The 15,924-nt window shown below is 38.8% G+C and overlaps 1 protein-coding gene across 3 annotated transcripts in view; it reads right to left on the bottom strand.

Annotated features, from left to right (window-relative positions):
• Window positions 1-240: 240 nt before the first annotated feature.
• The window catches only part of RBMS1 (RNA binding motif single stranded interacting protein 1), a 96,108-nt gene continuing 80,424 nt past the window's right edge, over window positions 241-15,924 (bottom strand). The window contains exons 6-14 of one of the 3 annotated variants that reach the window (XM_055088106.1): window positions 13,754-13,860; window positions 12,821-12,870; window positions 12,601-12,694; window positions 10,070-10,117; window positions 9,123-9,173; window positions 5,759-5,869; window positions 4,743-4,823; window positions 3,323-3,407; window positions 241-2,511 (exon numbers count right to left, since the gene is read on the bottom strand). In XM_055088106.1, coding sequence (XP_054944081.1) covers window positions 3,330-3,407; window positions 4,743-4,823; window positions 5,759-5,869; window positions 9,123-9,173; window positions 10,070-10,117; window positions 12,601-12,694; window positions 12,821-12,870; window positions 13,754-13,860 — 620 coding nt within the window. In that variant the 3' untranslated portion in view covers window positions 241-2,511; window positions 3,323-3,329. Of the gene's footprint in view, window positions 2,512-3,322; window positions 3,408-4,742; window positions 4,824-5,758; window positions 5,870-9,122; window positions 9,174-10,069; window positions 10,118-12,600; window positions 12,695-12,820; window positions 12,871-13,744; window positions 13,861-15,924 lie in introns of all 3 variants that reach the window. The other 2 variants (XM_024122384.2, XM_055088113.1) reach the window with 2 other exon arrangements.

A 15,924-nucleotide genomic window follows, 5' to 3' on the forward strand; every position in this document is an offset into this window, starting at 1 on the left:
GGAAAGAAAACTACAGAGTTATCTTGAACCGGACAAATAAGTTACCACTGGCAAGTTTGTGGCACTAGTAAAACAAAAATAAAAAATTAACTCTCTTGATCATATAGATATCTCTATGAAAATCTTTTTTTTTCAATCTGTACAAAAGGTCTTTCTTCATAAATTAATTTTTTTTATAATTTAATGGCTGTCTACTATGTGATGTTTAACTGATTTTTTTTCTTTTTTTATGTACAGAGGTTATGTTTCCCAAATCTTACCCAGACGAGTATGGCACTTAGTTCAGACATTTCTAGCAGCAGATTTCCCCTCCCCTCTGACTGAGTTATCAAATTTCTGTCTTAACTAATGCAAAAATATCAAGTAGTGAGAGACCCAGGTTTATAATGTACTAGGTACAAAGAGGGTGCTGCGTTCAGTCTGGACTTTCACAAAGCAGTAATATTCCAGGGAGCATAGAACCAATAATACCACAACTTTAAAAAAGGAAACAAAAACAAAAACAAAAACACACTTCTCTTATGACTATGTAATTTTCACTAGAATCTACACTTCTCAGAGCAGCAAGGACTTTTGAAACTATGAAATATCACTGACATCTATAATCAAACACAAGCATAAATTTTAAGAACTAAAAACTACTCGAAAGAAATAACTGCTTAGGCCTAGCTCCTGAGCTAGGAAGGATTTGGTCTGTGGAAACAGGGAGGGCCAGCAACCTGTCCCAGCACAAAAGAAAATAGACTCTGAGGTAGATAACTGATCACACACAGTTGACCAGACAAGTACACAGTTTTGGAAGACAACTTAATTTACCATTGCTTTTCAAACGTATGCAATCATCTTAATAAAAGAGCTTTAATAACAGTGAATTATCTTATATGTACTAAAGTAGAAATAACTGTGTATTTATGAATCAGGAATTTCATAGTTTCAAAATTGGTTTTTCTTTACACTTAACACTTGTAGTGATGATGTAAAGTGTGGCACTGCTTGGATCCAAATCTTCCTTCATGCTTTTTTGTTTGTTTGTGTGTGTCCATACATCAATTAAAATTATAAAACCTAAATCCAAAGGTACAAAAAAGGCACATTCTCCTAACCGCAAACTGGTCCGGCAAAAATAAAGAGCACAGAAGATGTGATGCTGAGACAAGTTGGAGCTACTGGTTACTGGCTCTTCGGTCTTTGGTGAAGTTACCTTTAAAAGTGCCAAGTAATTTTTGTTTCTCAAATTTACATGATAGAGAGAGCTAGTAGCCAATCGTTTTGCTTCTATTCATATCTCAGCTTATGTTTGAAGATAAATCCTTACTTTTAGCTTTTGCCATTTCGTTGCAATAGCAACATTTGTGTTTTTTTTCGGTTTGCCAGATCTCAGGCGTCATTCTCATTCTAAAGCACTATCGTTAGTATAAAGGAAGGACAAAACATTCGGTGACTCCCTCCCCTCCCCCCACCCCCTGCCCCTACGCTACCTACACTAAATCTAGAACATCAAGTTAGTTGTTTTTTTTTTTCCTGAAAAAAGGCAAAAGACTTTACATTGCATCATACAGCAGATATCCTAAATCAGTCAAACTATCAGAGGAAACTCTTGGCATACAGCCTTACAAACAATTTACCCTATTAAAAGTTCCCCAGTCAGAAAATGTGTTTCACACAAAACAGTTTTCCCTTCTTGCATTTCACTACCTTACACATTATGTGAAAAATCATTAAAAACACCTACTACATATTTAAAAAAGCCAAAATTTCAGCAACTTTTATTGACTACCTTTTAAAAGCCCTATGCTGCTGTTTTACAAGGCATAATAGACCAGCCCATTTGGTCAAAGCATTCTACATCATTAGTTTGAACTAACTTTTACTGAAACAGCTACAGCATCAAAAGAGTTAAGGCAAATTGGAATTCATAGAAAAGGATAAGACACTTCACACTACGTGGAAAGGAAAACAGAAAGCTAAGAAAAGAGACACTGGCGGCAACACTCACACTGCAAGCACAGAACACCAGGGGTGAAGTTGGACTATTTAAACATCAGAAAGCCCATTTCATACAGCTGAAAAAAACACAAACGAAACACAAAATGAACAAAACCACAAGAATCCGGTCATGCACTTGGGTAAGTCTTCATGGTCTTTGTGCATACCCAGAGAATTGAAGTTTTCTTTTTCTTTTTTTTTTTCTTTTTTCTTTTTTTTTTTCTTTTTTTGCATCATAACATTTGATAAAAATCTTTTTGTATTTTGTTGGTTTTTTTTTTTTTTTTTTTTTTTTTTTTTACTAAAATAAACCTGTTCAGGGGAACAGCTACTAGATGAATTTAAGGGTTTTATGCACCTTATAGAACTTATAGCAAAAATAGTTTTAGTTGATTTCATTATAAATAACGTTTTCAAGAACCTGTGCAAAACTGTCAATAATTTCCTAAAGCACAATTGATCAGAAAAATCCATGATTGTTCAGCCTTCACAACCTTCTTCATTTAAGCACACCCTTCTGTACATCTGGAAGATAAAAATAAAAAAAAATGCTTTTGTACATTTGGTGTAATATAACACAGCTTTGTCATCTCTTTCTTGTTTTAAAGACATGTGTTTGAGAAAGGCTCTGCTCATCACTGGTGGTAGGCCAGTAAATGCAAAGTCTGGAACTGAGGTCACTTTCTATGCCCCGAGTCCACCTTTCAAATCTGGGACCTGCAACAGACTTCACCGGAGCAATCCAGAAACCCAGGTGTTCTAAGTTCCACACAGCTGTTCTACTGCAATCTGCATGGCAGAGTGACTAGTTTTGAGATCCGTGGTCCAAGTGGGAGCTGGGAGAGCAATCTCTCAATCTAAGGATAGTCATATTAGATTCACAGTCAAGATACTGCTAATCTTGTAATGCTAGATTAAGCAAAATCTTATGCTATATTTCCTTTAGTTTGTGAGCATTAAAACAATATATATATTACATATTTTATATATATATATATATAAAATATAAAAAAAATATATATAAATGTATTGTAGGACAAATTTGGTACCTGGCATTGTCTGATTATGTTACCAATCTTTTGGCGGGGGGTGGGTAGGGAGGAAGAGAGTGTAAATATACATTTGACTTCAATATAAGGCACTGTTCTTTTTGGACAGAATACTTATCTACAAATCCACAAACTCACTGATTTTAACATTTCAGTAACATTGGATTCCCTGGCCATGACTGAAGCAGTGTGACCAGACCTGAGTTGTTTAAAGTACCATTTTGATACAAGAATCATAGACTTTCCTTGACTTGAGCCCTACAGTGATGGAGACCTTTCTCTCATACCTCACAGTTACTTATTGGGTTGAAAGGTATACGGAGAATGGTCATTAGACGTCTCTACAGCCACCTGCTGCTGACCACTCGCCTCCTACAACAAAGCAGAACAGACGAGACATGTGAGCAAAGAAATCCAAACTCTGTTACCCAGGTTGGACTGAGTCCCACATCTTAAAAACAAGCACTCCTTAAAAGTGATTTTTTTCTTAACGTCATATAGAGCCTTCAAAGTTAATTATTTCCCTAAGAAGTTAAAATGTCTGATAGACCCAAAGAACCTCCTTTAACTTTTATGAGTTGCCTCTTCATATCAAGCTGCAATTTACCAAACAAATCTCTTACCCTTTGGAGGCCAGATGTGACTTGGAACTCAGTAGTTTCAGATTTTAGAATCTGAAACATGGTAGGCATATGCTGTACATCAGAGACTATTATACCCAGTGGGGTCCAGGGCTGTACCTCATAATCAAACACATTAATAGGTCTGTGCTGAAAGGTATGAATATGCAGTGTAAATGGGGTTAAGATCTTGTCTTACATCAGTTCAGCTTGGGTTCTGTCACAGGTCAGGTTTTTTGCTAAAGTAGTTAACAGGAAAATTTTTTGTTTCAGATTTGTTTGTTCCAGCATTGTAGATAAGGGACTGTGGGTTCCGGTAACTGTGGTTATCAATAATTGCACAAATTTAAATCATTTAGAAGCAAACAAAACAAAACACATCCCACCTCCCCTGTAATCCAGCCACAGTCCTAGGGTTGTTTCTGGAATTGGAACCTATGGGATCTGCCTAGCAGGGGGGATCGACTGGGTTGATGAATTTCCTTGGAATTTCAAGGGTACTTTGCAGGAAAACACTATGCTTTCTGCCCAACTTGAATTCAAATGTCAGACTTCTTCCATATCAATATCATAACAGTATCTTCCATAACAAGAACTAAGAGCTATTTAGCTCTACTAAGTCTCTATAAAAACAGGTACGGTGTGTTCCTCATCCCTGTTACAATTCTGAAACATTTTTTTTTCAAGTATCTTAATGATAACCAGTTAATTTTTGTAATTATTATTACTGATACAATCTTTGGGACTAGTATTGCAAATTCCAGCTTTATCTTAATTTGCCTGTAAGCGTCATTTTACAGGAGACAAGATAGAGCCTTGAGCCTTGAAGGGGTATGAAACGTGCTACAAGCCTAAGCCTAGAAAATATCAGTATTTCTGGGAGTCTTGGGGGTGTGGCTTGGATGCTGTTTACTAACTTGTATGCAGAGACTATTTCATAGTTGAAAACAACTCTAGGGAGAGACTCCCTCTCAACTTGATTCTTTATGCAAGTGTTTGACTTTCGAATGATTCTTCTTTGAGTTCTATTTAACCCATTTCTGAAGTTACTCACTGCCAGAATGGCCCCTGGACAGTCTATACCAACCTCCACAGGAACCGCCGGCGTCTGCACGTGTGTATACTGTGGCAAGTAGGCCCCCTGCACAGCTGACGTGGCAGGCATGTACTGAAAAGAAGAATACAGTCAGCATGGCCAACGATGAGCCATGGGTGATGATCACTACAGTTTCTCGTCCTCGGTAATTCAGCATCACTAACGTGCTATTTTATTCTAGAAGATCTCTCCCTCAAAGGACCTCATGAGTTTCCAGCAGCCCCCTGAACCAGTATCTAGAATTGTTTCCATAGGTGGAGACCCAAGAAGCAAATGACTTATTACATCATTAGCAGGTCACTGAAAAATGGGAAATGGACCCTTGCTTTCCTGAAGCCGACAGTCATCCTTCTCTGAAGGCAGGAGAGGTTTCTCACTGGATGTGTGTGGCCCTGGCTTAGCCTTTACAAGCTGCTTCTGCTGGCTGTGAATGTAGGCCAGGAAAATACTACCCTTTGTTCTTTTAAGCTACCATATATATGGTCTCAATTAAAAGCCTTTGGCCATCTGACCATCTAAACACTACACATATCAACCCTGGAAGTGAATCTGGGATTAGTTCAACCCCAATTCCCAACTGAGTCCCTGGATTTGGAGGAAATAAGTCAATACTAAGATAGTGGTTCAGTGCCCCCAAAATCCATACAAGAAGAAATGAGTAAAAATTCCCTGCCTTGACTACCATGAATCACCTTCATCTTTTGCTCCATGAGACCAGGTCTGCCAGTGTGAATGAACGATACTAGTCATTAGGGCTAGAAGTGGTCTTGTATGGATGCTATATTCTGATAAAGAAGAGATAGATAGATACCCAGAGGACAGACTTTTAGTTCATCAATTAATCAAGAAATATCTAAGTACTTACTATGTGAAAGGCAATGTGGGAGGAGAGAGGGGATCAGACATAATCTCTGACATTACAGAGTCTATAATTGATAAGGAAGACACAGGCTGCATTAATTTACCCTCCTCTGTTTGCTGAGACATGATATTAATTTGCCACCTACTGTTCCGGTGCTGCCTAGTGACAGATGACTCATCTGCTGGGCCAGAGGGCTGATCATAGATGCGGGCTGTAGTGACATGGTGTGCTCCATTGAGGGAGTTAACACGGCACCCTGGGGAGTCGGAGACAGAGGAAGTGAGACAAACTGAGAGAGGGAGTGCAGATTCTGGAACCACCTTTTGCCAAGGAAATGCCTTAGTTTACTGAGGAACATGAAGCTAAAATAACCTCCCCTCAAACGTGCAAATGGTGTTATGATTTCTTATAAATGGTCTAGATTGTGCTTCCTGAGACTTTAAAAGAGCACCCACTTCACAGAAATCCTTCTATTAAATACCTCTCCCTTTACTTTCACTTAACTGTAAAGCAAGCTAGTCCACAGGAGAACTATGGGGTGTGACAGGAAACGCAAACTACTTTTGGCTGGCCAGGGTTACAAAATGCTTAATTTTTTTTTTAAAGTAAATGACAGTTGATGTTTCATGCAGCCACAAAACAATATACTACATTGAATATTATAAATACAGTGTTTCATTCAAAAATGTTAAAAAAAATAGTCATTTGATTCAAGGTCAGGCTGTTAGGATCAAGATCACATTCTTCATTCACTCAGTGTTTCTCAGAATTTTCAACTGCAATTTGGTGCCAGGGGGAGGGAAGCAGATTCAGATATGATTAATAATCCAATTTTAGAATCTTTGATTTCATTTGAAAAAATTCTGGTCATCAAAAATAAAATTAAATATAGTTAAAAACAGAGAGGAGGGGTGAAAAAAATCACCCGTATAACCCAGCCTGTCTCTAATACACAGCTGTTAGCATGGTCAGGGTAGCACTGTCCAGATTCTGGCCTCTGCATGTTTTTACAGAGTTGCAACCAGGGCACATGAACTATTTCATATCCTGGATTTTGCTTTTTTTTAATTTTATTTATTTATTTATTTATTTATTTATTTACTTCTGGTTGCGTTGGGTCTTCGTTGCTGCACACGGGCTTTCTCTACTTGTGGCGAGCGGGGGCTACTCTTCGTTGTGGTGTGCAGGTTTCTCATTGCGGTGGCTTCTCTTGTTGCAGAGCATGGGCTCTAGGCGCGCGGGCTTCAGTAGTTGTCAGCATGTGGGATCTTCCTGGACCAGGGCCCGAACCTGTGTCCCCTGCACCGGCAGGCGGATTCTTTTTTTTAAAAATTAATTAATTAATTAATTAATTTATGGCTGCGTTGGGTCTTTGTTGCTGCGCTCGGACTTCCTCTAGTTGCGGCGAGCGGGGGCTACTCTTTGTTGCGGTGTGCGGGCTTCTCATTGTGGTGGCTTCTCTTGCTGTGGAGCACAGGCTCTAGGCTCATGGGCTTCAGTAGTTGTGGCATACGGGCTCAGCAGTTGTGGCTCACGGGCTTAGTTGCTCTGCGGTATGTGGGATCTTCCCGGACCAGGGCTTGAATCCGTGTCTCCTGCATTGGCAGGCGGATTCTTAACCACTGCGCCACCAGGGAAGCCCCTGGGTTTTGCTCTTTCACATAACATTCCATTATAAATATTTACCTTACTGCCTTGCTGTCATTATCATCATTTTTAATGATTACTTAATGGTACATTAATTGTGTATGAAATTCAATTAGTTCTATTTCTGGATTTTTTCATTTTCTCTAATTTATCCAATTGTAATATTCTTATGGATTATAGCATTCCTCTCACTTTTGCTATCACCCGATTACCTGAGGATGCAATTATTCTGATACACCCTACAAATTATTAATGTTAGGGTTTTGGTATCACTGTACCTGACTCATCCCTTAAATACACTGTTATTTACTGATAAATTGATACACAATTGAGGGCAAAGATTGGTGTGCAGGTGCGTTAATGCTGGTTGCAGGCAGTCTAAATCTGGGTGGGGAGAAGGAATGAATCCTCAGGTAGGAGACTTCTGCACACACCACTACTGTCTCATCAAAGTTGTTCAACTCAGAGATGTGCCTGCCTCTGTCTCTAATAGTTGACCCCCCCGCCCGCACAAAGGATATAGATTCATGTCAGAAGTAGTCTGTTATTAATATATTTCATAGAAATTTTTTCCTTTAAAATTTTTAATGTGCATCATCAAAAAGTGTGTGGTAACATGGAAATGACTCAAAAGCCCAGAATATGCAGAAGGAGCTTCCTGCTCCTCTTCCTCATTCATCTGTAGGAGCTACTGTACTAGGAAGCCCCCAAAATGAAAAGTGAGCTGATTTCCAGCATTCCCCAACAGGACAGCACAGAGTACCCGGGATGCAGACTGCCACAGGCGTTTGTGTGGCTTTGTGGGTGTACGTGTGCAGATGTGTGTGTGTAGAAACATACGTGCGTATGTTTATACAGACACACAACACACATACGTATATCATCAGAGAGCTCTTCTCCTGTGTTATCAACTAAACATGTTTTGTCTGCTTCTTCAAAGTCATCTCAGCAACTTCCTGTTCAGAATGTGTCCCTGTTCTGCTGTTTCACATGCCTGGTCTAACACTGCATAGTGTCCTCTTTAGGAAGTTGTCCTGAGAGAAATTCCTGTCTCATTTTAAGGCCAAGAACAGTGTGCTTTTCCTAAGCAACTGACCCGTTTTATAAGTACTGTGAACTATATTGCTTATTAAGATTCCCATTTTGCACTGGTTACTAGAAAGCTTAGGCCAAATTTGTGGCCGCCTCATGGCAAGCATCTAGATTATTACATTAGGCATTCTTAGTCTTTTTTGTGATTTTGTTCTCCACCTTTATTTTTCAACTTTTAAACCCATGTTTTAATTCCACAAACTGGATTTTATGTATCTCTGAAAAATACATTAACTATACTACCTAGTAAGGTGAAGTGTAACTCACTTAATTTAAAAAAATGTAACATATACATAAGTACAACACATGCTCGTGTCACTAAAGAAATCACCTTTGTTATTCACCAAAGTTCGTGTTACTACTTTAGTTTTTTAATAATTTCCATGGAGAGGCTAACACTAATGAAAAACTTTAGGTCAATTTTGAACACTTTATATTTGCATTAAACAGAATGTAAAAAATGAGAGCTATTTCATCCTAAGTATGGTTAAAAATTTAGCAATTTTAAAACGTTAAATTTTAAAAATTCAGTGGAACAATCTCCTACGTTTAAATTCTCATGGATTGCGAATTTGACTTAAGGTCAACCACCGATTTATTTTAAGACAAGGTGAGTGAAAGTTTTATAATGAACTCATTCTCATATTTCACATTTAAAATCTCCCAAATCCTACACCATCTTTGGGCAAATGGTTTAAACCCAGAGAATGGTTTTTAACGTATACATAGCTTACTTATAAACTACAAAGCCATTAAGATGAAAAACTTACGGGGTGCTGTAGGATATACGGTTGCGGTTGCATCCAAGAAGGGCTTTGCACCTGGAAAAGGAAGGATTTTGGAAGAAACATTGATTTCCATTAGAGTGCTACCTATTTCTCTAGAGCGCTTTTAATCATGTTAAGATCTACAGAAGGAAAATAAGGAAACAATACTATCAATGATTAAAAAGATTAAGGCAGTTAGAAGTCTTGACAAACTGGTCACTCTGAATAGGATGAAATGATTATTTAAAACCAAGTTCCATTTGCCCACTCAAAAAGTATTTACTGAGTATCAAGCACCAAAGAGAAAAAGGAAGACATAGGCCCCACCCTCAAGAAATTTACTGTCTAAGCAAGGGAGATAAACAAGTAAACAACTCAAAGAAACAGTGAAAAGTATTACAATCAGGATATGAATGTAGGTGCTTTAGGAATACAGAGGAATGAGAATTAATTCCAGCACATCTTATTAGAAACTAATCCTTAAAGTATGTGCTTATTTAAAAAGAATAATCAAATTCAACCCCCTTTTAATACCCAGGACATTAAATTTCAGAAATCTTGTCTGGCAGTCAACAATTTCTAGTTAGTGTGAAACATAAAAATCTGAAATCCAGATTTAGGAAATTAAACTTCAGTAACTAGATCCTGACATCTACAGTCAAAAGGGCATCATCTATACAGTAGACCCTCTGGATCGAGAAGTAAGATGTGAGAGTCAGGTTCTGTGGCAGGAAAGAAAGCATGTGTAGTCTCTGCCACCCCAGAGAAAGACTAATCAGCCCGTTTCTTGGTGCCCAGAGCTTTCCTGAGACTATGTGATTTCAAAATAAGTTTGCCTCTAATTCTTGAGAACAAACCCCTCCTGCATCTCATCCGCTACTGTTAACTTCAGAGGTTCTACAGAGAGGATATGGGGAAGAGTCATGGGGGAAGAATGTATTATGATTTACCTTGATAGCAGAGCCCCGATACTTGTTTTCTCTGGTTTCCTTTGCCACCTAAGGCAGACCAAAGTTAAGTGCTTCTGCCTTGTTAACATTTCAGTTATCTGGACTGCAGCCTTTCCCCAACGGGATATTGGTGGTTTCTTGCAGATGCCAATTTCTCAAATCCAATTGTATGAGCATATAGTGGTTTAGCAGAGAAAAGCTTGCTCCAACAGGAGTGCAAGGCCTTCACTGAATAAATCACGGGGAGGCGAGCAGCTCCCGTTACAGACCCCAATTTGGGCCAGATGCACCCATTTTGGGTATAATTCCAGTGGTCCTAATAGTCTAATAGCTTATATCATTACGGGGTTAGGAAGCCAAGACATCTAATCCAATTTTCTTTCTTAAGCAACAAATATGCTGCTGTCAATTTCTATTCCTCAATTTTCCCTAACTATAAAATGGGAATAATAATCTATGTTCTGTGAACTCTTTATCATTGGTTCTTTATCCTCTTTTGGATCATGAATCCTTTTGAAAACCTGATGAAGGAAACAGACCTTTTCCCCCCAACTGACTGCACACATACAAGCGACATTCTGCAAACAATTTAAGAGAATCACAGACCACTTAAAGCCCATTTGCTGACCCCATTGGGTTCCTGAACTTATAGGGTTAAGAATCAGTCTAAAAGGTAATGGCACTGAGTGCCAGGCAATTGGAATGAATTTCCACATGTATCTTAGGGAAACATAGATTGTCTAGGAGAAGAAATCAGGCCTTTGCAATGAAATGTTGTTTCCAGTTAGGTCTATGAAATCTATTAACAACCCTGGTCTCCTAATTTTTTCCTATTCTATGAAATAATTCTGTGGCCAAAATGCTCACTGCTTTTATACTAAAGAGAGAAAAAGAGGTGGTGAGGAGAAGCATTCATAGCTGTAAATATCTATAGCTGCATACATTCAAATTAAGATGCACAGTCTTTCATTTGTCTGAGAATAAGCTTACTTGTCCCTATTTTTAGTGGTATACATAAAGAGGTTTCCAAGTTCAGATAGTTAAGAAAGAAGACTACTTTTCAACATCAGATACAGGAATTGTTAATTAGGGAAAATGCACTAGAGCAGATCTCATTGAATCTCATACAGGAAAGGAAAACAGAGAAATCTTAAGTTCAAAATCATTAAAAAGGCATTAAATGAGTGAGTGCTATGCCTAGCAGACTGAAGCACCAGCGTAAGTAACTTAACAACCCAGAGAGATAAAAGAAAATGAGTGACGACTCAAAGAAAGGAAGTGAAAAGAACCTAGAAGCTGAGGGAGGCTGTGAATGCTACTTTACAACTTCAGTTTTAGTGCACTTAATCTCTTCTCTTTGTTATCCAGAGCTACTTTTATGCTTTTTGACAGAACAACCTTTATGATATTGCTTACATTGACCAATCCATTATTTTAAAAAAGCAGAATGGATATACTCTTACCAGCCAGTTAATCTTGGATGTAAAGGATGATAATAATAATCATAGCTAACATTTACTGAGTGCTAATGATACGCCAGGTACTGTGGTGAGCTCTTTACATAGATAATCTCATTTAGTTCTTATCATAAGCCTATGAGATAGAAACTATTATTATCCCCATTTTAAAGATGAGGAAACTGAGGCTTATAGAAGTGAAATAACACAGTTATTATTGTCGTCCCCTACCCCCAGAAACCAGGGCCCCAATAACTAACTCAATTATTTTAAAAACAAGAATACACAGAAATTTAGTTCAGTCACACAGGATCTCAACAGTCAACAAAAGTGTATTCCCATGTCTGTAACTGACTCCGTTAGAGTGCCCCTGTCTGGGCCAAGGCGGCAACCCTGTGAGAGGCACTCTGATACGGGAGGACAAGTACATGTGCACCACCACGGGGTTCATGGAGAATAGGAGCTACCCCTGCAATAAAACCAAATCAACATTACAATAAGGTGCTTACTGAGATCTTGGTTCTAAGCTGGGAGTTTAGGGTAAAGCCTCTTCACAAAATAACATAAACAGGGAGTCACCTCTCTTTTTTGGCCTCAAATCTCACTGCATTGCTCATTTCATGTTACCTAACAGAGACACGTCTTTATTTGTTAACATGTTTACTTGCTCTTTTGTTGGTTCCTGCTGACAAATTAACAAAGGCAAGGGTGCACACCTAGTCTGTATTTTACCTAATGGCAATTCTCTTTCCGTTTCAATTTCTGGGACACATGGTGTCCAGCAGCAGGGCCTGTTGTGGAGGAAGTATTTGGGTTCATCCCAATTCTAAAATTCTATGGTTTCAAGGAGTGACAACTGACAACCATTTCCCCTCGTTGCACATTCTCCTAAACATAAAAGTAAATTACTCTGTCAAATAAAAAGCAGCTGATTCTAAATTGGGTATCCAAGCTGCATAACATTTGACTTAAAATTTCATTATAAATGTTCAAAATTTTAAGACACATAACAATATAGCAGTGATTCAAGGTCGGCAAGTTGTCATACTCTTGATGAATCCTAAAGGTACAAACCTGGTAGGCAGATACAGGAGACGCAATATAGGGTGTAATAGAAGTTTGAGTGATCATTCGGTTGGTAGCAATACTGTATGGTGAAGGATAAAATCTAGAACAAACACAAAAGCCTTTATTAAGTAATCCTTTAAATAGAATCATTCACGGAACAAACATCTGATATTTTCCACTTTCACATTTTCCCTCTAGCCATTATGTATTTATCTTAATGACATACCCGTTCTGTATAGCAGCCGTGGTTGGGTCATAAGTAAGTGTCATTCCAGCCTATGGGAAAGAAAAAGAAACATTCATCTGCAAAGGCACAAATTAAAAATTCCATTTCTCAGAGTCATGGCAACATAAAACAGTGATAGTTTAGTAGTATTTGATAAAATTGAGAGCCTCCGTTAGACAAATGTAATTATAAACTCAACAAGAGAATTAAGCTGTAGATCGGCACTGTCCCATATGGTAGCTGTTAGTCACAGGAAGCTATTTAAAATTAAATGAAAAGTTGAGTCCCTCTACCATACAAGCTACATTCCAGGTGCTCAAATAAATAGCCTTAAGTGGCTAGTGGTCATCATTGGACAGTACAGATTCTAGAACATTTCTACCGGACGGCACTTCCCTAGACATTCTTGAACCAGTATGTTACTTAAAAAAACAAAAACAAAAGAACAATCCATTTACGATAAATATGGGGGAACGATGGGCCAACATTTTATTAAGAAATTGAGCTTTTTTTCCTAAAGACCATTATTATTAGGCAAAAAATCCTCAATGACAAATATACTGTTTACTTTAATAATATTTCAAGTAATTTCTGAATAATTTAAAATGTAAACCTAAGAAACCGTGACATTAGAGGAAAAAACCACTCGTGCATTTCACAGCAATTTAAAATGCTCTTTTACTTTTTATGTAGCTATCTGGTAAACACAGCTGCTTCCATCATCTATGTGTCCATCGGGAGAATCACCACTCTTAGCACGGTATCCACCGGGAAGAGTTTTATGTGACATTATCTGGATTATAAAGTTTTAATCCTGGCACCTATTCTAGAAGTGTGGCGGCCAAGTCAAGATGCTGCTTGTGTAACCATTCACGTAGCTTTCATGATCATACACCCCCACGGAAGTTTCAAGAGAGGACTTACAAGTCTCACCTCTCCTTCTCTATGCCACGGTCGTCCATTAGGGATGTATTTGTTTGGGTTCTGTCTCTTCTTCTGTCCTCCATCCGCAAACTTACACAATAAAGGTTCTGTAGGAGCTGAATAAACAGGGAAAAATAACAGGAAACCAAAATTTTACGTGGGTACGAGTGACAAAACGTAATCGAATTTATTTTTTTAAAAAATATACGTGTGTGTGTGCGTGTGTTTGTTTATTTATTTATTTTTGGCTGCGTTGGGTCTTCGTTGCTGTGTGCAGGCTTCCTCTAGTTGTGGCGAGCGGGGCTACTGTTTGCCGCGGCGCGCAGGCTTATCATTGCGGTGGCTTCTCTCGTTGCAGAGCACGGGCTCTAGGGCACGCGGGCTCAGTAGTTGTGGCTCGCGGGCTCTAGACCGCAGGCTCAGTAGTTGTGGCGCACAGGCTTAGTTGCTCCGCGGCATGTGGGATCTTCCCAGACCAGGGCTCGAACCTGTGTCCCCTGCATTGGCAGGCGGATTCCTAACCACTGCGCCACCAGGAAGTCCCTGAATTTCTTTTTTAATAGGAGCAGTGTTGGTGCTCTAAGGGAATGGATAGAATACTTCAAGGGAAAAGTTCACTCAGACCCTTAGGAGATGATCCACTGGTGAAAAACACTGTACAGAAAATATATTAGTTATGGTGTTCAAACCAGAGTGTAATGAAACATTTCAAGAGCTATTTCGAGGCAGCAAAGGCATTTTTGGATTCACTTCTGTACTTCTTTAGGTGCAGATACTCTTCTTTTCACTCTGGGCCCTCTCTAATTCCATTTCAGTAAATCTTCAAATGTGAACAGGATTGTGTCACCTTCCCCTCCGCCACTTAAAAATGCTCCCATAGCTTTCCATTACGATTCCTCGGAGCAGTCTTCACTTCCTCCAGTAGAAAACAAGCCCCCCTTTATACTGCTTACACTGTATTTTTATTCAGAGCATTTATCACTTTGTGAGTGTGGCTGTTTGTTTGGTGTCTGTTTCCCCTGTAGAGTGGAAGCTCCGTGGGAGCAGTGACTTCTGTTCATCACCGTTATTACCAGTACCCAAGTAAGTGTCTGGCATGTTGCAGGCGCTTTCTACATCTTGGCTGAATCAATGAATGAATACAAATAGGTCTTATTTGTTTATTTGGGGGATACAACATGGAAGACAGCTGTTGTGAGAAAGCGGAAAACACCTGCCCACCCAATTTAAAGGTTTTTCTGGGCCTTTAATCATCCCACTTGGTGTTGTTTTACTATACATCTGCCTCAAAAAAAATGATCCCAAGAAACTAACAAAGAAAAGCAAAAGATGTATAAGATGCAGACTCTCTTACCAGGGATACATATTCATTAGTTTAAAAAAAGAAAAAAAGGGCTTCCCTGGTGGCGCAGTGGTTGAGAATCCGCCTGCCGATGCAGGGGACATGGGCTCGTGCCCCGGTCCGGGAAGATCCCACCTGCCGCGCAGTGGCTGGGCCCGTGAGCCATGGCCTCTGAGCCTGCGCTCCACAACGGGAGAGGCCACAACAGTGAGAGGCCCGCGTACAGGAAAAAAAAAAAAAAAAAAGAAAAAAAAGGCGATGACATAGTAGGCCACGCATGACTTTTCCTTTTTAAAAAAAAATTTTTCTTGAATGAAAATAGCAGTGTATTCCTCAAAGCTGTGCTTGTTTCCGTATGTTTCTAGTTAATGTAATAAAGACAATCACACCTTCCTGTCTGGCTCTCACATTCTGTCCTTTGTCTACCGAGGAACCATGATTACTACTTTCAAGTTCTGTTTCAAAGTTCAATAACCATGAAGAGAAAAATATTACTTGTGGAAAATTTATTCCTTTCTCCTTTGCCTCTTATTATCCTAATTCATCTCTTATTTTATATCACTATTCGTACAGGAAAAAAAAAAAAAAAAAAAAAAAGAAAAAAAAGGCGATGACATAGTAGGCCACGCATGACTTTTCCTTTTTAAAAAAAAATTTTTCTTGAATGAAAATAGCAGTGTATTCCTCAAAGCTGTGCTTGTTTCCGTATGTTTCTAGTTAATGTAATAAAGACAATCACACCTTCCTGTCTGGCTCTCACATTCTGTCCTTTGTCTACCGAGGAACCATGATTACTACTTTCAAGTTCTGTTTCAAAGTTCAATAACCATGAAGAGAA

The sequence above is a fragment of the Physeter macrocephalus genome, chromosome 2 (assembly GCF_002837175.3).
Source record: "Physeter macrocephalus isolate SW-GA chromosome 2, ASM283717v5, whole genome shotgun sequence".
NCBI classification, from domain to species: Eukaryota; Metazoa; Chordata; class Mammalia; order Artiodactyla; family Physeteridae; genus Physeter; species Physeter macrocephalus.